Source organism: Cervus canadensis, chromosome 18, assembly GCF_019320065.1.
Source record: "Cervus canadensis isolate Bull #8, Minnesota chromosome 18, ASM1932006v1, whole genome shotgun sequence".
NCBI classification, from domain to species: domain Eukaryota; kingdom Metazoa; phylum Chordata; class Mammalia; order Artiodactyla; family Cervidae; genus Cervus; species Cervus canadensis.
The window spans coordinates 55,591,047-55,613,572 of record NC_057403.1 but is presented as its reverse complement, the minus strand read 5'-3'; the positions used below and the strand labels follow the sequence as shown (position 1 = coordinate 55,613,572).

The following is a 22,526-nucleotide window of genomic DNA, read 5'->3' as shown; positions in this document are numbered from 1 at the left end:
ATTAAGCGGTATTATCTAGTCATGAAAAAGAATGAAATACTTCTATATGGGCTGACATAAAAAGTTTGTAATAGATGTATGAGCGGAACTACTGTAGCATGTCTGTGTGTGTATAGCTTGTTAATCTGGTAGAATATACATCAATTTGTGTGGCTGATAGGACAATAAGGGATGGAAAGGAGGGTAAATGGGTTCATTTCCCTTTTCACTCCAGTGAAATTAAAAATGTTGTCTTGTATTTGGAAATGGCCATTAAAATACTATGTGTTGGAGGATGGGTGCACAGTAAGTTCAACCTTGATTCTCTAAGAGGCTGCAGTTCAGTAATCTATAGAATAACCAAATCTACACCCCTGGAGTTCCTTGCTTATTCTGAACACTTCTTCAAAATGGAAAGAAGTCATTCCTTTCTGTCTGGTATTTTCCCAGGATATGTCAAGTCCTATTCGTAAGTGATCGTATCAGAAAATCAGCATAATTCAAAGGTCCTTTCTTCGCAGTGTTTGCAGTAAGTTTCCAGCATCTTAGCATTTAAGTGGTTTCAGATTACATCCTTTTAAACATCTGTGATTCATTATCGTAAATATCACAGTTGTGTGGGACCAGATGCTTCAGCTTGCAGCGCATATACATAAAGAAAAAGCATGAGCAATACATCTCGGAACCTGAGACTTGCCGTGGGTAGGTGCAAAAAGAACACTTCCAGACACACAGGGCCTTCTGTAATCACAGTAATGTACTTGAGATCCCCTATAAGAATCCTTCAATTGCAAAAGTTGCCACTTTTGATGGAAAGCTGTGATTTACATTTGGCTCCTGCACTTCCCCTGATAATTCAGGTAGGGTGGAAAGCCTTCAGCTGTGCTAGCTTTCACTTCTTAAGGAAATGAATGTGGGCCATTGTTGTCAAGAAAAGAAATCACAGGAAAACGGGGTACCTCTAACAAGTGATGAGATACTCTTGGCAGGCCGCTTCCTACAGTCCCATGAGGCTAAAGCTAGAGACGATGCCATATGGCATCAGGGATGCAATAAAAATCTCTTGGCAACTGGAGGATGAATAGGCATGACCTAGAGGGCTGATCATTTCCTTGCTTACATCAGAAACCCATATATGTATGCAATAATTAATTGTGCTTCATGTATTGTAAGCCAGATCACTTTATTTTAATTTCCTGATAAGGTCTTGTCAACTAGACAGAACCAATTTGTAATCACAGCTGGTGAGCATCTCACCCACTGCAATTAGGGAGGAGGTGAGTGAATTAATTGGTTACAACCACAGAGAGTCCACTAATGTTTCTGACTGCCAACTTTTACCAGGGTTGGTGCAGAGCATAGCCAGAGAGATGGAGATGAAGCTGTAGGAAGCTCCCAGGTTAGGTCACCAAAGCCTAGGTCAGGAGAAAATTGGGAAGGGGCAAAAGTAAGTGTTTGGCACTGTGTTACAGTTTGATTGGCATCCCTTCTGGTTATTAAGTCACCAACCTCTCAATACCTCAGGCAGACCTTTTGGGAAGGGTACTCACTCTTGCCTCAGGCAACAAACACTTGAGCCCCAGACACTACTCTGCAGGTAGCAGGAGGACATCTCTGCATGGAGACACTCTAGGTATGCACAGGGCCTGCAGCATGGGGTCCTCATGCCTCAGGACTTTGCATACACAGGAGGCCCATCCACACACTGGCTGCAGACCATCTATGAGTCTTAACGAAAATCAAACCATTCTGAAGATCATGGATCAAACTTCCATGCTATTTTCCCCTCCCCCATGTTGTCTTGTCTCCTGTAGTCTGGGGATTCGTGATGAATCTGTAGTAGAATAGCAGAGCATTGGTCTGCAGAAAGTCCAAATCTCTAAAGTTCTTTGATAAAAGTTATAGACAGATCAATGGTAGCAAATTCCACATGTATTTTCTTTCATCCTTTAAAGAAATCATACTAATAAAAGCACTTGAATACTGTTAGATGTTTTGGGGCTGCATAAAGATCTGGCTGGGTCCCCTTCATGTATTTTCCTAAACCTTTTTCAGAGTTCAAGTATTCCCTGAGCTTTGATCTATAGGGTCTTCTGGTTTCTGCTATATGGGTTTTCCTCCTGATGGATTTAATCATTGGCTTCAACATTCTACTCACCTCTATCATTGATACCTCTTTCACCTTTAGGCAGATCAACTTCCTGTTAACCCATGGGCTCCTAAACTACAGAATAGACTTCTAACATTTACTTTGAATTTCACCATCCTGGAATGATCCCACCTCTTCCCTCAAGACCTGAGACAGGACTCTAGAGCAGATATAAAGAGCAGAGCTCCAGCTTTGCTACTTAACGCTGTGTGGCCCACAGAAGTTTTCTTAATCTCTCTGAGTCTTAGTTTTCTCATCTATAAAACACTACCTTCATGGGACTGTTAGAGAACTGAAAGAAATATTTATCAAGTATCTAGCTGTAAATGGTAACTGTTAGAGAAGGTAGACATCAACCATGAAAAATCAGCATTATGGGTTTGTAGAATGTCTTGAAGATCTAGGGAAATGCATTGGTGATTCCCAATGCACACTGATAGTGAATCAAAACTCTTTAACCCTTGATGCCACAGCCGTTTCTGTTCACTGAACTAGTGGGAACTAGAGGGAATGATGACATTCACGTGGCATTCTCAACTAGGTCATAAACCAAAGTCTGACATTTTATGAATTCTTGATACCCAGTCAGTTTGTCCATTTTTGTGCATTTGTTTGTCCAATTTTGTGTGGATTGGAAGGCTAACCCAATAAAGATTGATTTGTTATATTTTATGTGAAAAATTCCTCTCTTTAATTACTAGCTTTTGGAGAATTTTTCAAATACAGTAAGTAGTCAAAGGACGCAGAGCGGTGCAGTGAGAAGCCTGGAGTGTGGTGGAACTAGGTTTGAACTCAGTTTGAACTCTATCACTAACCTTTGCGCCATAGGCAACCCGACCTCTCCAAGTGGCCTGCATTTCCTGTCCTGTAAAACAGTTGAAATATCACATGATTGGGGTGGGGAGCGCCACTGATTGAATATCTATTATGTTCCCCGTGCTCTGTTAAGGCTTGGTGGTTAGTTTCTCCTCTCTCAGAACCTCCCTGCTTCCTCTTCCAGGTTGTTTGTTTGTTTGTTTATATTATTTATATATATTATTTATTTTTGGCTGTGCTGGTTCTTGATTGCTGCACGGGCTTTTCTCTAGTCGAGGCAAGCAGGGGTTACTTTCTAATTGCAGTCTTCTCATTGCGGTGGCTTCTCTTATTGCAGAGCATGGACTGAAGGGCGCGCAGGCTTCAGTAGCTGCAGCACATGGGCGCAATAGTTGTGGCTCCTGGGCTCTAGAGCACAGTGGCAGGAGTTCTGGCGCACAGTTGGTTGCTCCGCAGCATGTGGAATCTTCCCAGGTCAGGGATCAAACCCATTTCCTGCACTGGCAGGCAGATTCTCTACCACTGAGCCACCAGGGGGTCCTTCTTCCAGGTTTGAACACTTATAGATCAGTGTTTACTGAGTGCTATTTCAGATTACAGACTATGGACTCTTTATAGACTATCTTTTCTCTTCATGATAGCATTTTGAAATCTAGTTCAGGATTTTAAATCAGTAGCTGATTCAATACACATTCCCTGAAGACTCTTATTTTGTCTGTTTATTCATCTTAGACATTTTAATTTATTTCTAAGGTCAGGTTACCACTGCTACTCTCCCACCTGCCTTCATCTCCAAATCATCCCCTCATCCCTTCTAAAACCCAAGAGCTTCTTTGGGAACCCAGAAAGAAAATAGCTGATCATCCTGCTTCAGTTCTAAAGAAGAGAGTGAGTCAAAACTGAAGAACCTTTAGGTCTATGATGCTTAGTTAGTTCTGCTAACTTGATGGTAGCCATCGTTATAATTAGATCTTCAGACTTTCATAGCCAATTAAAAAATTGGCTCACAAGATTTGCATACTTTTACTATTTAGTTTATGGATTAGGATAATATTTACCTTTAAAAGTTATAATTCATCCCTTCAAATGCTCCTAATGTGTAGCTGTATTCTTTAATTTTGTTGGGACTTAAGGCCAAAACATTGTCTAGAAAAACACATCCAATTTATAATAAAATATAGAAAAAACATACAGAAATTTGCTTTCTAAGCAATTTGCAGAGAGTACAGCTCTTCAGTAAGATGAGATATACTTATTGATAACCCCTTATCTTGGGTGTTTCTGGTAATTATAAACTTGTTCATTGGCTGACTTTTTCTTACTGTAAGAAATAATGTATTATATGAAGAGATGATCTGTTTGCCTCTAAGATCTACCCTGTGGTGGTATTTGGCCTTTTGACACAATGAAGAAATGGGACACCTGTCCTTCAAAAGGGCAGCCCTCCAAATGATACTGTGGTCCAACCTTCTGGACTCTGAATATCTGGAAGACAGATAATCCACCTTATTTGTCTTAATGTTGGCATTTATCCCTTTCTACCTACTGTCTTTCATACTATAAGTGGTCAAATGATGCTTTTAATGGGTTAATGGATGGATATATAGTGATTTAGAATAATAGACTTTCCCAGCTGTAAGAGACAGCATCTGATGCTAGAATCTCTTCCAAAACATTCCTGCTCAATATTCATTTAAGTGCTACTTGAAAGTATCCAATGATCAGCAGATTATTTCACTCAGAAATAACTGGACCTTCCAAATGGTACCCTGAATTTCTTCAGGCTTTTCTAGTATTTGGACAATAAAAAGATCATGCAAATATTAATATTTGCACTGCAGTGATGTATAGCTCCCACCTGCACAATTGTAGGATCCCAACCCACCTTCCTTCCTTGGCTTTTATTCTGCTTAGTTCTAGAAGACCCCAGAGCAATGTATGTGGTCCCCCTTCTTAAAGGTTCCTTCCTCCACATGTATGCCATCTCATGGAGTATGGGGGTGCTTGGGAAATCACAGGACTGCCAGAGCATCACACAATCAGGATCTGAATCTCAATATAGGCCTAGTCAAGACATTCTGCCTCATGTCTCCAGACAGCTCCAAGAGCAAGACCAAATACAAGTTATAGTGGAGCAAATCTCTTTTCTCATTAACTTACCCTATAGACACTCAGAAAGGGAGACATGTGTGCACATAATTGCTAGGTAAATCAAAAACTAAGGACTAAGTAAGAACCATGGGCTAGTAATATGAAAACAGAGGGAGTCAGTGACCTGAGACTTGGTGATTTACAAAGTTGCTGAATCAGTGATTTCTGTTTCATTGAGTGGGTGGCTTTCCATTGACTTACTCAAATCTTCAGGTGAATTTGGGCCATCCTCAATTTTGTTTGAGGAATTTAAAATTGCTTTGCTGCCAAATGGCAGTTCTGTTATTTAACAACAAACGGATTGAGTATGTACTGTGTTAGTCACTGTGCCATATAAATTCCATTCTGAGATACAAATTCATAGTGATTATAACCACCACAGAATTGAAAATGCATAACATTTTTTTCCCCCAGAAAACAACTTGCTGTGTTTAAAAAAAAAAAATCAGTAGCAAGAGGAAAATGTAAGACCCTGGCAGAAAAGACTATCCAGAGCTAGCAGCTCAATTTTTAATGGTTGGCACAGGAAATCCCCTGAAAGCAGATGTGGGCTCTGTAAACCCCTTAAGGGTTTACATGGCAAAAAATAGGTTTTGCTGAATATCACTTGATGGAATCATTCATTATGATGTCTTTGGCTGACATGATAGAATAGAAACTCTATTATATCAAACTTGGGATTGACACATGAGATGTATAAGACCAGTTTATGTGCATTCTGCACCTATCAAATCTACAAAGCCTCTGGAAGTGAAATCCACTGCTAGGATAATCAGTCATGGTTAGGAACATGCCCAGAACCTTACAGAAGCTCTGTGGATGTCAATGCTGACTCCAGGCCAAACATGGAACACAGGATATGGTTCCGTGCATTCAGGAATCAAGAGGGTAGACGGAATGAAGGCTGGAGAATGTATTATCAGTCAAGGATCTGTCCCAGTGTGGGTGGCACTGAACATATGTTAATGAAACCTTGATTGACTAGAAGCTTTGGGTAATGAGGGTGTTCTGAGAAACCAAAGGAATTGTTTTCTGTTTCTCTCACTTGCGAATCCATAGAGCCTCTGGACTAAAGTCCTTTGAGTTCTTTCAAAGGAATTTGGACCCCAGTGGGATACTGAAGATGCGAAAAGCAATTAAATGATGTGCTGTATCCTGGGGAGAGTCCATCTGATGTTTCTGAACTAAGTGCTATTTCAGTTGTTAGAAAGGCATGGCTTTCCATGCCCTAGCAAAGATTCTGCAGATCAACCAATATGCAGGTCCTTCATGCAAAATGGAGCAATTGAATTGTTTGACTAATTGAGCTATGAGTATGTGGATAGATGGTACAGTCTTAAGAGAGAGAGTAAGCAATGTACAATCTACTTTTTTTTTTTTAAACCAGCATACTGCTGAAATAAAGCCATGCTCTTCTGTGTGCAAGCATAGGTTGCTAGAAGTAAATCCAGGCATGTCTGACTCTGGGAGGAACACAGCTCCCAAGATGACTGACCCCACACTACTACTGGTCATCACACATCCTCACACATGTGTACAAGCAGAGTCTGGCCACCAACTCTGAGAGGCCTGAAACTTATGTGTAGACCAGTTTGCAAGTCTCCACAAAATGTGAATAATGTATTTAGGACCATTTACCCATGTCAGATGTGAGTGCATGGATCACAGACTCACCCCAGAACACTTACAAGAATAGCACAAATTCCATATGTAGTCTGTACCTATCTACATGAGTAGGACTGCTCTATATTTTGCAGATAAATTTAAATCTATCTACATTTTTATATTTTCCTGGGATCATAATACAGCTTAATTTGCTTCCTCACGCATTTCTAGATGGTAAGAAATCTATGCCTTTTCTATCTCTGAGAACCATGTTCAAAAGAAAGAAATAGAAAAACATAAAATCAGGGTCAGGAAGATTAAGCCCCTTAATTCACGTACCATACTTCCCATTTCAGTTGCGGTTTTGTCTCCTAGCTAAAGTTTGTCTCTTCGTGACATTTGCATTAAGCCCAGAGGACATTTTGAGTGGAAACACGCTGAAAGCATAATTGAAACGCTGAGTGGTGCCATTCATCTAATTTGCATTTTTCCCCCAGGTGGGGAGTTTTCACTTCCCCCTTTCTTCTCCTGGGGTGTTCACAGATTATCACAAAGAATGATGTTGCACAATTGATTCCAATAAATCCCCATGTACAGTGTATTATAGGTATAATTTTTTCCCCAGTAGCTATTTTAAATGCCATAGTGATAAACTGTGTAAAGAAGTTCTTTGTAGGTGCAGAATAGCACAGATAGCTTCTTTTTCCCCTCAGATAGAGGTTTTCAATATTTGTTCACAAGTTTAATTGTTTATTATAATTTTTCCTTTCAATTATCCTCATGGTGTTATTCTGAGCTTAGGAGGTTGTCTATATAGAAACATCTATTTTTTACAAAGCAGACATAAACTATTCCATTTCATCCTTAATATGTTCTTTGAACTCTGCACCCTGAAGCACGCACTGGCTTAGTCTCTGAGAATCACTGACATCTTGATTGTATTGACAAGGTTCATAATGTAAGACAATGATGCAGGGCTGGTGCTATCAATTGTGCCCTTTAATAGGAAATTTAAGGTGAGATTACAGTCAGTGGGGAAGTAGGGTCTCTTTCCTTCAGGAGGAAGAAGAAACAAAGAGTGTGGTAACCTGTTTTTCTTTTGATTAAGTATTAAATTGTGATTGTTGGTTTGGTCTAGATTGTGACTTCTCTAAGGTTTATGTCTTTCTCAAGACATAACCTCATTATTTATGTTATATATATTCTTATGTTATATATAATATATTATTTTACATAATATATTATATTATTATTGTTAGGTAGTGAGAATAGGAAACAGGAGTCCAGAATGGCAGCCTGCGAAAATAGAACAAAGGAAGGTCCAAGGACTGGAGTGAGGACCTCAGGTAGAACAAATAGCACTCCTGGCTAGCCCAGTTTACATAGGGCAGGCCCAGGTGGGGAACAAAACATATAAAAGGAGGAGCCAAAGGCCTGGGGGGGTCTCCATCCCACGCACGCACATGTCCTCTCTCTCTTTCTCTCTCTCTCTCTTCTCTTCACATCTTTGGGTCGGCATGCCCTCCCGTCTCGAGGATGTATTTTCCTGTTATTTTCTAAATAAAACTGAGCTGTAATACAGAGCTGTTACACTGATCTGTCCAAGACCTGAGAGCTATAACATGGTCTGTCTGAGAGCTGTGACACGCCAAGGGCTTTAACGTCCGTCGCTTCAAATTTTTGTTGAGACAGAACCAAGGAGAATACACTCACCTGACATTATAATATATATAATATATTATATATACATTATATATATTATATTGTTATAAATATTATTTCAAATATTAGAAGCCTTCCTAGATTATATCAGATAATCATATTGGATTCATTTAGGATTTTCCATAAAATGTTACAGGAAAAGCATGAGCAAACTTTTCAGCCAACCCAATATAATTATATCAGAGCCTTGCTAGATTACAAACCTGAGTTTGGTGGACCTAAGCATGAATTTGTTTAAATGAGATGAATTTAGCCCAAGCCAGCATTTCTGGAGCATGGAACACACATCATTAGTACATACAAGGACTACTATACGTTTTTACTTGCCTCCTTAAATTTAATATTTTTAGAAAAATACGTTTGGTACATTGATCATGTACTATAAAGATCATCTTTAAATAATTGTATAAATAAAAATGTGAGTCAATTAAAAGAAAAATATTAAGGGAATAACAGATCAGGTATGAAAGCATGGCTAGATCGTGAATCTGGAAGCTGAGTGATTGAAGGAAGGAACACTTTCGCTTAGGCAGACGACCTAGACTAACTGGCCTTGACCTCATTCATACTCTCTTAAGTCTCAGTTTCCAGAGGGAAAAACTAGTATTCACCCCAGTTAGATAATGTGAGGATTCATTGCAATCACGAATGTAAAATTTTCAGCAGAGTGTCGTTCTTTTAGGAAAAAAGAATACGTTAGACAACTTTGTGGAGTCTGCTGTGAGCAGACACTGTAATTTCACTCCTTTGAAGTTATTTTCCCTTCATGATCTCTCAAGTGAGATAGGTAGAGCTTTGCCAAGAAAAGTGGGAGGCTCCAAAGATTGGCAAGGTTGGATCAGAATCATCTGCCTCATTGCTTTAGCCTCAGCAGAAATATCTGTAGTAACCATCTCCATGGTAACCGCATGGGCCAGAGCACGGGTACCTGACTGGACAGAGGCAGAAGGACCCAGGAGGCAGTCAGAATACCAGCTAGAAGAAGGAAGCTGTGTAGAAAAGGAAAGGGAACTCCATCAATGCTCAGAATTATAAGAAAATTGATGATAACAATTCTTATTCATGGAGCATTGTAATAGAGAACTGCCACCGGCCAAAACCCCTAGCACTCTCATGGCGGTTGCTGCCTGCCATAACCCCCAACCCCTTACCAGGAAAGATTACCACAGACCGTTAAACAGTCACTCAGCCATTGGTCGGTGCAGCAATGGGCTCCTCCCCCCAGCGAGCAACTGTCACTGAGTGACCGTTAGTAGTCCTGCTCAGCCATTGGTCGGCACCACAGTGGGCTCCTCCCCCACACAAGCGGCCATTAGTAGGACATTCAGCCTCAGAGTGGTGGTCCTCAGGTGGAGAGCGAGGTAAGAGGCAGACCTGGGCTGGCTCAGTGGGTGAGTTGGGGACCCAGGGAACAAGCTGGGGACTGTGTCCTGTGGGGCTCCAGAGTCCTCACGAAGGCCGCCCACTGGCCAGGTCCAGGCCTTGAGGTGGTGATGACACTCTCCCCCATCCCCGCCTCAGTGACCTACTGGCGGTGGCCATTTCCAGGACTGGCCCCCACTGGGCAGCCTGAGGAGCCTGAGGCCAGTTGGGTCCTGGGCACCTGGCTCCCTCAGCAATGGTGGCTCGGCAGGTCTAGGGACCTGGCCCTGAGGGAACCGCCAGTTGAGATCTGCCTCTTCAGCCAGGCCTGGGTGCTGGCAGGAAGACCCAGACTGGGTGCTGGGCAAACACTCTGGGGCAGGGTAACCAGTGCCTGCAGGGACCCCCTCCTCTCAGCCAGGCCTGGACCTCTGAGGGTGAAAATTGTGCTGAGGGACCTGGCCCTCAGGTCAGAGAATAGAGAATAGAATTATCAGAACAGAGAATAGCATTTGTTTGGTGGGAGTTTAGAGGAATGTTGTCACCTGACCCCGACCTGACGGTTCAAGAACAAAGGATCTGACACCAAGAAGTTTGCAACAACTATCCACGCCCCTTCCTCACCTTTCCTATAAAAGGGCTTTGCGGAGAGCTTTTGGGCAGTTTGGGGTTTTTAAGGCATGACCCACCTGTCTCCTTGCAGGGCCCTGCAGGAAACCTTTCTCTGTTCCACACTGATATTTTGGTACTGTTCGGCCTCACAATACCAAGGCCAATACCAAGGTATGGTATTGTCAGGCACACAAATTTGCATTTCAGTAATAGCACCAGGGTCTGTCTGAAGTGCTTTAAGTGTTATTATCTTGTTTAATGCTTATCATAAAAATTGTAGTACCTATGAGGGGAGGTACTGTTATTTGTTCTGTTACTGAGTCCAAGCTCACTCTACTCAGCACATGACAGGTCAGTAAGTCTACAGACAGGGTGTTCAGGCAAAGAATACAACTTTATTCAGAAAGCCTGCATACAGAAGATGACAGACTAATGTCTCAAAATAAAACCATCTTGTCTGGGTCTGGATGCCAGGTTCTTCTATAGAATGGGGGATTGGGGGGCTGAGAAAGCAAACTAAAAAGGTGTATATTTTGCATGTATCTCCTGGAATGGCAAGCCTGGGGAAGAGATGTGCTAATTTCTTCCTTCCTATAGCCATCCACAGATAGACAAGGTCCTACACAAAAGCATTTTGGTTTAACATTCAGGCAGAGGGTCAGGGTTCCCCATGGCAGGCCATTATGTATGGACAGTATCCTTTTAGTGAATGAAAGCAACAAGAAGCAAAGGTTAAAGTAAAAGAAATGGAGCCATAATTGGCTTTTCCCTGTAACAATTCCACTTTATAGATGAAGACATTGAGGTTCAAGGGACCAGTCATTTGCCCACAATCTCAGGGCTGCTACAAATGAGCCAGGATTGGAAAGGGGCTTAGATACCTACTCTTAAAACTGTCCCTTCACAGGGCATGGTGGGAATAACAGTTCCTGGCATGCTAGGTCCCCAACCCTGTCTCGCTGCCAGGAATCGCTGGGAAATGTGGAAACCTGGCATCTTGACAAGCAAGCCATTGTCCAAGGTCCTAGTGCTTGACCCTGGCTACATTAGATTCATTGGGAAATCTTAAAGAGATGCCAGTGCCTGGACCCCAGTCCTGCTCTGTCAGAACCTCGGTTGGGAGTTGGGGCAGGTATTGCTTTTTTTTTTTTTTTTTTAAATTCTCTAGACTATTCTCATAGCCTTGAAAAATGCACCCAGTCTAAAGCACTCATTCCTGGACTGGTAAAAGGTGTCTAAAATATACAAGACCCAATCATGCAACCCTAGTTACTTGATACCACAAGTTGGGAAGAGAGCAGGGATATATTGAGGGCCTACTATGTGCCTGGTCCTAAATGCAGGTCTGTCTCTCAGGATGTCCTCACCTGGTACCTCTGATGACCTGGAGGGGTTGGTGAGAGGCCTGAGGGGGTCAGGATGGGGCATCAGCTCTTCTCCCTCTCATTAACCCGTTTCTGGGAAATGGATATGCTGACAGCTTGAACTGTAGATCCAGACTGATCAGCCTGAGAACAGGTGTCTGTCTTTTCTGGATGTGTGGTCTTGAGCATGTTGGTCAGTCTCTCCAAGGCTCAGTCTTTCTTCCCACAGTATGGAAATGATGTGTGTAGATTATGCATTCTCAGCAGGGCTCTATGTCACCAAAGGGATGACACGGGTTCTTGGGAGACAGACAAACAATTGTACTTTGTGTGTGTAGAGTACAGATATACATGCAGTAAATAAACAGATATACAATAGATCTATGACACTGACAATGCATGAGAGTGGTGACAATTAGGCAACAATATCTAAAAACACTTCTGGGTTGGGGGAGATAATAAAAATAAACCTGGGAGATGCTGCTGTAACTTAGAGTGGTTGTGAGACTGAAATGAGAGACTGAATGTAAAGTCCTTATGACAGAGCCTGGCACTCAGATGCCACTCAACAAATGCTAAGTCATAACTGTTCTTCGTCAAAACTTCATTCAACACTCACATACAGATCCCAACCATACTTAGCAGCTATGCACAACTTTATAGGGATTGTGAGGGAAGAAAAGGTACCGCCCCTGACTTCACCAAAGAGCTAAGTGAAGGTTGAGCACGGGAGGCTAAATGCTGTCATGAATGGTTGTACATAGAGCCTGGGGAACTAAGGGGAGGCCGTGGCTGAGTCCTTCATTTCCTACCTGTCTCCACTGCTGGGCTCAACCTAGATGAGAGGTGACAAGGGGCCTTCCGTCTCAGCTCCTAGCCTTGTCTGCAATATCTTCTGCTCCCAGTATGGAAGCAGGGAAGAGGCTGTCTTTGTGCATTAAAAGGCTTAGCACCTGCCTGGGATAGGGGAGGTGATTAAGGAAGTCTTCACTGAGTGGAGTCCTTCACATAGTCAAAGCCACGAGGCCATGAGAGGGTGCTGTGGGTGAGGGGCAGCACTCGTGGATCTGGGGTGCAGAGTGGTTAAGTCACATGTAATGGTCAAAGACAGCTGCAGCGTTACACTTCCCAGCCGACTCACACTCCTGTTTCTGTTCATTTGTTTTGTTTTTGCCAGTGACCTTCAGTGACTGCAGGGGGAATGACAAGCTGCACTATGAGGTCTCAAGCCCTTACTTCAGGGTGCACAGTGATGGCCGCTTAGTCGCCCTGAGAAACATAACTGCGGTGGGCAAGACTCTGTTCATCCACGCCCGGACTCCCCATGCAGAAGACATGGCAGAACTCGTAATTGTTGGAGGGAAAGACATCCAGGGCTCCTTGCAGGTAATGTAACCACTTAGGATAAGTTGGTCCAAGGAAGGACACTGAGATTTGTGTGTCTTATGTGGAAAATGGGTCTTTGGCTTATTATTGGTCAAGAGTCTTTTTGTTGTTTGCAAATGATAGAAACCTAAGTCAAAAAAGAACAAAAAACAGCATGGCTAGGGGAACTGACTGGGTCATGTGACAGAGACCTCAGGGACAGCTTTGCCTGCTAGCATGGCTGTGCATCCATGCCCAAATGATGACTTTAGCTTTGGTCTTTCTCCATCTGTGGTTCCACTTTGCTTCCACTGACTTCGCTTGTAGATAGCCACAGCCCTTCCTGCTTTCTGGTGTGGTCTCAGCAGCCTCACATCATCTTCCCAGTCTGAAGTCATCTCAAAGAGCATCTCTTCCTATACAGCCACCCCAAGCTTGAAATCAAGTCTCACTGGCTCTCCTCAGAGCATGCTCCCATCCCTGATTCAGTTTCTATGACAATTGGATCCTGACGCTCTAGTTGGCTAAGCCTGAGGCACATGCCTTGCCCTGAAATCAGGATGAGTTCAGCCCCACCTAAAATATACGGACTGGGAGTGAAAGAGTTAGGTACTCAAACTAGGATGCTATCATCTAAGAAAGGGCAATGGAGGTTGTGCAGGTGAGAACCACAGTCGCACGCTAGAGTTGTATGTGAGGCACCCGTGGCGTATGGTGCTGCTCCCTTCCCATGCACCGGTGTCCATTCCCTTCTACATGCACCTGTATGAAGATCTCTGCCCCTGCGCACATGTGACTTTAGGAATGCCACAAACTGCTCTTCAGCCTTCCTGATTGTGTCATCCCAGAACATTTGGTAATATGAATTTGCTTACTTCTCCTTCACTAGGAGCTCAGAGACTCTGTGGCTTTCTCAATTACAGAAAGGGAAGACACACAGCAAGACCCTGGCAAAATAATTACAATAATAATGGTGTGTCCCCAGCTTGGTGCGACTGGACTAGCCTTTTCTCCTACCTGCTGCTGGCCTGCTCTTACCCACTTTATCAAAGCCTGTGATTCCCACTGCTTTTCTCCATCTGTCACACTCCCCATAATCCTGTTTCATCTGCTAATTTTGTTCAGTGGTGGAGTGAACACCAATCCCACCGTTGGGGAGCAGAGACAGTACAAATGGCATCGTGAGTACTGCTGTCCTGCCTATGCTGTCTGTGTGACCTTGAAAGTGTCACGTCGCTTCCTTATCTGCAGATGAGCAGGGTTAAACCGTCTGCAATGGTAAAGAAGTGGCATGTGCGCTGCCCTACTCCACCACCATGTACGTTGCAGATATTGCCAATCACCCTGCTTGACCCGAGTATCTCTCCCAAGACAGTGCTTCTGAAAGCTACTATCCATTGATCACTTAGAGATGTTTCTAGGGCTGGAGTATATTTGCTGTCCCTGCACTGGAAAAACTCCATAGTTCCTCTTCGTATCTGTGAATCTGTGAGTTAAGCGTAGGTAGAAAGCTAAACCTGAATCCACAGTGCGCCACTGATGTTCTCAAAAGAAAACAGGATCTTGGTGAACACATACCAGTGTGGAAACCCACTGGCACCACAAAAGAGAGTTTATCTCTCACTTAACCATGGTCATTTTCACAGCAGCTCACTAACTCGTGATATAAATGACTTCCACATGCCTAGCCACACACCTGCCAGGATGTGCAGTACAAGATGCTTCTTGGGAACAAGTAAATGGTACAGAGATCCACAGAAGGGGGTTTTGCATGTGGGATAGAATGAAGTTAGATGAACATTGTTCATTGTGATTGACAGAAAAGACAGTGTCATAGTATTTAGCTCCAAGCAGAGCAGACGGGATTTGAGACATTTCCTAGGACAAAACTTTACCGTGCTGGGCTTGGAGTCCTGGCATTGTTACCAAGAGACTCAGCCATGAAGAGCTGGTCACTTGAGTCCCAAAAAGAGCCCCTTCTAGAAGCCCAGCTCCTTGGAGCCCTGGCCATCTCCTATTTGTCTCTGTCTGAACATACTGCCCACAAAGCTTGCTTGCTCTTGTTTGCTTCTTGTAAAGTATGGGGGAGGCTGTTGTGCCATTCAGTTTGCCCAACTCCAGCAGAACAGGTATTTATCTCCCACCTCCAGTCATTTTATGAGATTTGAAAATGGGCCTTGTGAAGTTGCCCAGATGTGTCCATAATAGAAAGGTCCAAAAAAAAAAAGAAAAAGAAAAACAAAAGAGGGAAGGCTAGGAAAATAAAATAGCTAGCCAGAGAATCCCTCTAAGGAAAGCACACTCCTTAATAGATACCCAGTTAGTATTTTTGAAGCCCTACTGTGTGTGGTGCAGCAGGCCAGCTAGAGAAGGAAAGCAATGAGTACAAGAGTAAGCCCAGCTCCTGCCTGGGGAGAGAAAGTGACCATGTATGTTGATTAAGCACCAATATGGAGGCGATGGTGATGGCTGCTCTGTGCTTTTACAGAAGGGGGAGGAGGGCTGGTGAGGACAGCCAGCGCTTACTTGGTGCTCACTGCATGCTGAGTGCTGCCCTCAAGGGCCACAGATGCTGATCCGTCTAATCCCCCCACCACCTCTGAGGCCCATGCTCCTGTCCTCATTTTACAGACTGGGGTAACGGAGGCACAAAGAGATGAGTGAGAATTTGTACTGCTTAGCGGGACTCTCATGAGTGTATGCGTCTCAGGGTCTGCTCTAATGTGCTATTTCTAACACTCCCAAGCTCCCTGTGAGGCTGCTAATGGCACCCCCTCCCCACAGATGTGAGAACTTGGCCAATATGCCCTTGATTGCAGATGGCAGAAACAAGATTGAAACTCTGGCCTCTCCACCTATTCATTCCCTCTGCCATTCTTCTTGCCAGCAAACTGCGCCACCTGGGTGGCTTCCCATTGGTCCAAGGATGAGGGCATGAATTAGGGCACTATAGTGGCAATGAGGGGAAGACAACCAATGGAAGGTGTGGTTTGAAGGAAAACAGAGCCAAGAACCAGCATCCCAATGAGTCCAGTTGTCTAGCTTAGGAGGACAGAGATGGAGTGCACCAGTCAGGGGAGGAGTGGTTGGGAAAGGTGAATAGTCCAGCTTGGATGTGTTGAGTTGGCAGCTCCTGGGTACATTTGGATAGGGACAGGGTTGGATCTCCAGGTAACACCTGGGGGGAAAACAGCATAGTAGTAGGGCTTTGACTTTGGTGTCAGACTTAAGTGAGTTCAAATTTCTCCTCCATCACTTAATGTTCACATGACTTTGGGCAAGCCACTCACTTCCCTGAACCTCCACATTCTCATCTGTGAAGCAGGGATAAATAAGAATAGTCTCAATCGCAGGAGCACTCCATTGGGCACAGCACCAGATAGCAGGTGACATGTCCCATCAGTGGCATTATTTTAGAACCTCTTGAGAAAGGATAAGGAATTGTGGGCAAAACATCCTTGCTGAGGCCATGACACAGAAACCAGAGATTAGGGGCAGAAGGAGAAAGTGAGGCCAAAGAGAGAAACAAGGGCATTGGGGCACCCAGCCCAACCAAGACAGGAGAGACGTCACAGTGGCTGGCTTCACATCATTGCATCAGGGAAGGACGGATTCTCTAAGACAAATACAACCCCACTGAAGCCCAGTTCAGCTGCAGTAACTGAGCCCAACAGTTCCTTAATAAAAGAATGTAAGAATGTGCTTCTCTCATCATACCTGCTTCCTGTGATCCTGTTTCACAGGAAAGCCTATAGCCCAAATCTGTGAAGTCTGATTGTTAATTATGGTTTAGTCATAGATGCTCAAGCTATTGCTGCATTGTTAACGGATTGCCCAGAAGCTGGTGCCTTCCTGACCTGTGTAAGATCATCTTAGATCTGTGTGGGTGGAGGAGCAGTTTCATTTTGACAGCCACAGGGGACAGTTAAGGAGGGGGCTGAGATAACCATATGTGCACAAAGGTGTTTCCTAGCCCATGGAATGTGACCATGAACTTGATTCACAAGAGTATGTCTGGATGGAACTGTAGCTTGTCCACACCAAATCCGTTGTTGCTTGCTGCCTAGCAGTGGAGAACATGAAGACAGCAGAGTGTTTGCTTCCATTTACTTATTAATTAGTTCGTTATTTTTACCTTGAACATAGAGCTCCAAGGGTTTACATGGAAAAACTGTGTGTTTCATTCCTTTTGCATCTTGGATGGAGTTGTCTTTATGGGCTGTGTAAATGGGACTCATCAACCTCATTTACGTGTTTCAAGTCTGGGAGGAAAATGCCACTTATTTATTTATGTATTTCTAATTTAAGAATTTGTAGCTTCCACAACTGTAGATTATGGCACTGAATTCTGACATCAATTAAAAACTCAATAAAGTCAGGCTGGGGAACTTCACAGAGCTTGTAGGAATTTATTTTGAATTAAGTTTGGGAGCTAAAGAGACTGTACCTACCAACTTCATCTTAAAAAGTGGGTTTCATGCTCTAAGCATCTGTAGAATCTAGATTCCTGTGACCCAGACAGCTGGATCTCATGAGCAAAGCAGGGAACATGCTTGTAACAGATGGTAGAGTTGTGGGGGCCACAGACTACAGGCTTAAATCAGGCTTCCCTGCCCCCAGCCTGGGGTATCAATGCAAATCTAATTAGATTACACTCTGGCTTGATGGTCTGTTACTTCCCATCAGGGTATCTGGCCTATGTGATGAATTCTGAAGCCTTTATATATGTGTGGAAAATGTCCTTTACAGTCTAGCCTGATCTCTACAGCCTTCCTGCAGGTTAGATTCCTTTTCATTTTTAAGTGGCTTGACCTGCTGAAATGTTACTTCCTCTAAGAGCACTCCCTGGTACCAAAGGAAGGTGTCCTCTGCTAGTCTCATTTCTAGCACCTGTTCTCTTCCTTCCTGGCCTTCTTCTCCATTGCTAACTAAACGTTTGCTTCCTTGTTTAAGTATTTCAAGTCTGGCCCTCTGAGAAGACTGCAAGCTCGCTGAAGGCAGGAGTATAGTCTGTTTCCTTTCTACCTCCCTGCCCAACCCCCACTTCTTTCTTTCCTTGTTTCCTTCCTGGAGTGTCCACTGATCTATCCTCAGCATCAGGCACAGTGTGGGCAGTAGTTGGTATTCAGTAAATATCTTCTGAATAAACACGAGTAGATTGAGTCCCTCCCTTCATACCATTCCCTGTGTTGAAATCTGCCCTCACCTCCCAATACCAAACCACGGGTGGCTTCTTGAGCTGGCCGAGCTCTTCCTCCACTCCTCTGTCTTTATTATGGCCTGCTAGCCATGGCCCCAGCTGCTCCATGGCCAGGGCCAGTCGGCAGGACTAACTCTTTTGAAACTTCTGAACCTGCCAAGATTTCCCTTCTTCAGGGACACCTCTCTGTCCCCCCGGCTAGTAAAGTGACTTTTCCTCCATGCTCTTCAGAGAGCCCTGCCTGCCTCTCCCCCATCATAGCATTAAACTCTAACTGTCTCATTTATCTGTGTTTGTTTTCACATCACTCCCGAGCTCCTGAACTCAGGGCCCTGGCTTCCATGCAGGGAGGCTGGGAACACTGCCCTGGAGCTGGAAGCCTTGTCATGGTTCCCAGTTCCAGGCTTGCATCTCTGCTCCAGGTCCCTCAGCTGTAGAATGGGCTTATAATAGTATCAACTTCATAGAACCATTGTGAGGATTAAATGAATAAGTATATGCAAAGTATTTAGAGCAGTGCCAGGCACAAAGTAAGTGCCATGAAAAAACCTGTTATTTCTCCTCGTCATATCATCAGAGTCAGACTGTAATGCATGCACAATGAATGAGCCAAGCAAAATCAGAAAACCCATTCCTTCCCCTGTTCCAAAATGACCAAATGCTATCACTTCTACAACCGAGAGAATTCAAGATGATAAATGAACTTAAATATTCACCACTCCCACTCCTCAGCTGCCCACTTTATGTGAAACACTGACTAAACTTTCAAGAGACGATTCTTTATTCCTGTGGGTTTACTTAACAAACATCAAAAAGCTTGGCAGTATGTTGAAGTTAATTAAACAATTTAGACTTCTTAACTGGAAGTCATTGCTTGGTATCTTCAGTAAAGGAAAACTGGTCTCTTAAGTTGCTTAAATTAAATGAAAATAAAAATTATTTCCCCCTTTTTGTGGTCATTTTAAATATCCCTGGAAAAAAAAAAGATAAACAGAAAGCTATGACAGAAATTGAAAAGGCAAAATTCAAGGCTTATTTACCATGTTTAATCATTACCACTATAAACATACAATTTAAAAGACACAAGTTTGGCTCCTAATCCAGTTCCAAGAATTATGATGGAAATAGTTCCCCAAAAAAATGTAAAATTAAAGGAGCAATTAGAGGAAGGAACAACTTGTGAGAAAGAGTTGTTTTTATTTTTAGTGTTTAAAATGACAAATTATGTCATCAACTGATCATAAGCCAGTATTAATATTGCTGTTAATTATGTATCTTGACCCTCTGGGGGATTACACCTTTTAAACCCACAGCTTTGTAGAATCTTAGGGTTCCATTTGAAAAGTACCTCTTAGAATGGTGAGTCCAGAGGCTCAGAAGCAGTGACTGAGTGCCTATCTGTTCTGCCTATGCATGTGCTCTGCGACACTTAGCTGAATTGTTGTGGATGATATTAACGGGGACCTGGAATGACTTCAAATTGGGAGTTAATCACACTCATATTACTTACCAGACATATGGCACTGAAAAGTCACCTAGCTCCTTTGGGTTTTGGTTTTCTCATCCATACAGTGATACCCTGGCCTTGTAGATGCTCAATGGGGTATGTGAAAGTATAAAAATATATATTGTACCTAACCCAGTGCTAGCAGAGGATTCTCAATCACAAATTGTTTACTCTTAACTGAAGAACCCAGTAAGTTGCTGTCATTGATTTATATTTTTTTTTCCATTTTCCTAATCTCACACTTTCTAAACAAATATATTTTGCACTTTTGTTACTGAGATAAACTCTAGTTTTTATTGTCCCTGGGCCAACCATTTGAACCTTCTCTATTTTGGCTTTGATACCATGTAACCTCTAAAGTACCTGTCACACGGCATCCATGCAACTTGACTTCATTAGTTTAAAGCATCTCTGAGAATGAGAGTGATTAACTTGTAGTAAAAATAATAGTCTTGTCTCCAGATGTTATCACATTGACATATTATCACACTTACTGGGAAGGACTTGGAGTCTGTTGAGTTGGACAATGGTATCGATCTTGCTCCCATGAAGTATGTTTTACAGCCACCATGGTGAAGAACCAATCTGTGCATTTACTGTGGCCATAAAGAAATGAGGAGTTAGAGCTGTAGATACTTAATATACTCTGATTTAACAAGTGTGATAACTTCAAAAACTTGCAAAGTACCACTGTTCAAGGCAAACACCTCCCTAGCTACTATTAAGGAAAATTAGTATCCATTTAACTGTCACCCAAATTGGGGAAAATATATAGCTCGAAAATTATGGTACAGATCCAAGAATTGGGCCTAGAATAGGGTATTAGGCTGTTACATTTTGACACACAACTAAATTGTTATGTTTATGATTCTTAGCTCCAGGATACTATTCAAATATAGATAAAAGACATCCTTCGATTCATTAATTTAAGTAGATAACAGATTGCTTTGTGGATCAGAATCTAAGAAAACTATATTCTGAAGATTAATTTTAATTGAAATGCTTGGGGAAAAGTAACTGATCCCATAGAAAGTCTAGATAATGAAAAGTAGCTTCATTGGCTTGTGAAGACTCAAGATTTTATGTTGCACAGCAGTGTGGTCCAATAGAATACATACACATACACACACCAAATATATATATTAGGTTAAATTTCATCAATGTAGATATAGATGGTCTCTATATAGATATATCTCTGTGTATCTATATCTGTATACAGATACTCTCCATTGCTACAGTATATCTTTATTTCTCTTTCTACATATATATATATACACACATGTAAATATACCTCTCTCTCTACATATAACATATATATATATATATATATATATACACATACATATATATGTATACATATAGACAGATAGATACTCTCCATACCTATATAGATATACCTTTGAAGTGTGTGTACATATGTATTATATATATATAAATTTATTGTAACCTATATAAAACCCATTACATATTATAATTTATCTAAGGTATTTCAATAAGTAATGGCTTGAATATTATTAATAATTTTTTACATTCTTTTTACACTGAATCTTTGAAATGCAATATGTATTTTACAATTGTAGCACATCTCGATGTAGATTAGCTGGGTTTTAAGTGCTATCAGTGAGACAGGGCTGCCATGGAATTCTGCTGAAATATTTATATATTTTGAAGGAGAAATGGAAGGGGACACTCCCTGGGGGCCTACCACATGTCAGGATGTTGTCTTAGATGTTCTCACAAGTGCCTCTTCTTCTGATCTTCATAGCCAGCCTGTGCCATTGATGATCTGGTTCCTTCTTTGCAGTTACAGAAGTAGCCCAGGCTCAGAGATGCTGACTAATTTAGCCAATGTCCTGTCTGTCAGCAAGTGGCAGAACTGGGAGTTGGGTCTGGGCCTTCTGATTCTACATAGTCCCTGCTAACTTAGTAATGCTGACATTTGCAACAGAACTAGTGCTTTTCTATTCTCCTATAAAGATTGTGAAATGACACGGGAAAATTAAAGCATGGCTAAAAAATAAAAAATGAATACACAACTGAGCAAAAACTCCTCCAATCCCCCATCCTCCGAACATCCCTCACATTCCCACCAGTCCCCATGCCTTGAGGGGGCCCTTCAAGCATGTGGACCTCTCTCCTCCCCGAGACCCCTTCTGGGGGTCCCATCCCACCTCCACTTTTCTTCCCTCCCTCCTTCTGTCCCATGTCCTACCTGATCATACAGGGGTTCCTCCTATCCTCTTAGGTGTCCAGGGATCCCACCAGCACCTAGTAGGTGCCCTAGTTGTAGAGATATGCTAACCCCATGCCTTCCTACTCTGCCTTCTTGACTCTGCCAACCACCTCCCTGCTCCCAGCACAAGGTTTCTAAGTGTAAATGTCTCTTAGACCCTGAGTTCCTTTGTTTCAAACTTATCTCATTGATTTTTATGGTCCTAGAGTCCAGGGAGAATGTCTTAGACTTATACTTTTAAAATTATAATTTAAAACTCTATTTCCACATATGTTATATAGATTTGATACTCACAGCAAAGGCTTGAAGCAGTGGTGTTATTCTTGTTTTATGAGTCAGGAAACAAAGTCAAGATGTCATCCTCAGGTGGTAGAGCAATTCAGGAGGCACCTCAGCTTCAAATTCACAGTGATTCCCTAGGTCCAGTGTTCTACCCACAGCTAGCATTCCAACAGCTGCTT

The 22,526-nt window shown here is 42.6% G+C and overlaps 1 protein-coding gene across 2 annotated transcripts in view; it reads left to right on the top strand.

Annotated features, from left to right (window-relative positions):
* Positions 1–22,526, top strand: part of CDH13 (cadherin 13) — a 980,233-nt gene that overhangs the window by 348,132 nt on the left and 609,575 nt on the right. For both annotated transcript variants that reach the window (XM_043435590.1, XM_043435589.1), the window contains one exon: positions 12,938–13,146. In XM_043435590.1, coding sequence (XP_043291525.1) covers positions 12,938–13,146 — 209 coding nt within the window. The remainder of the gene's footprint in view (positions 1–12,937; positions 13,147–22,526) is intronic.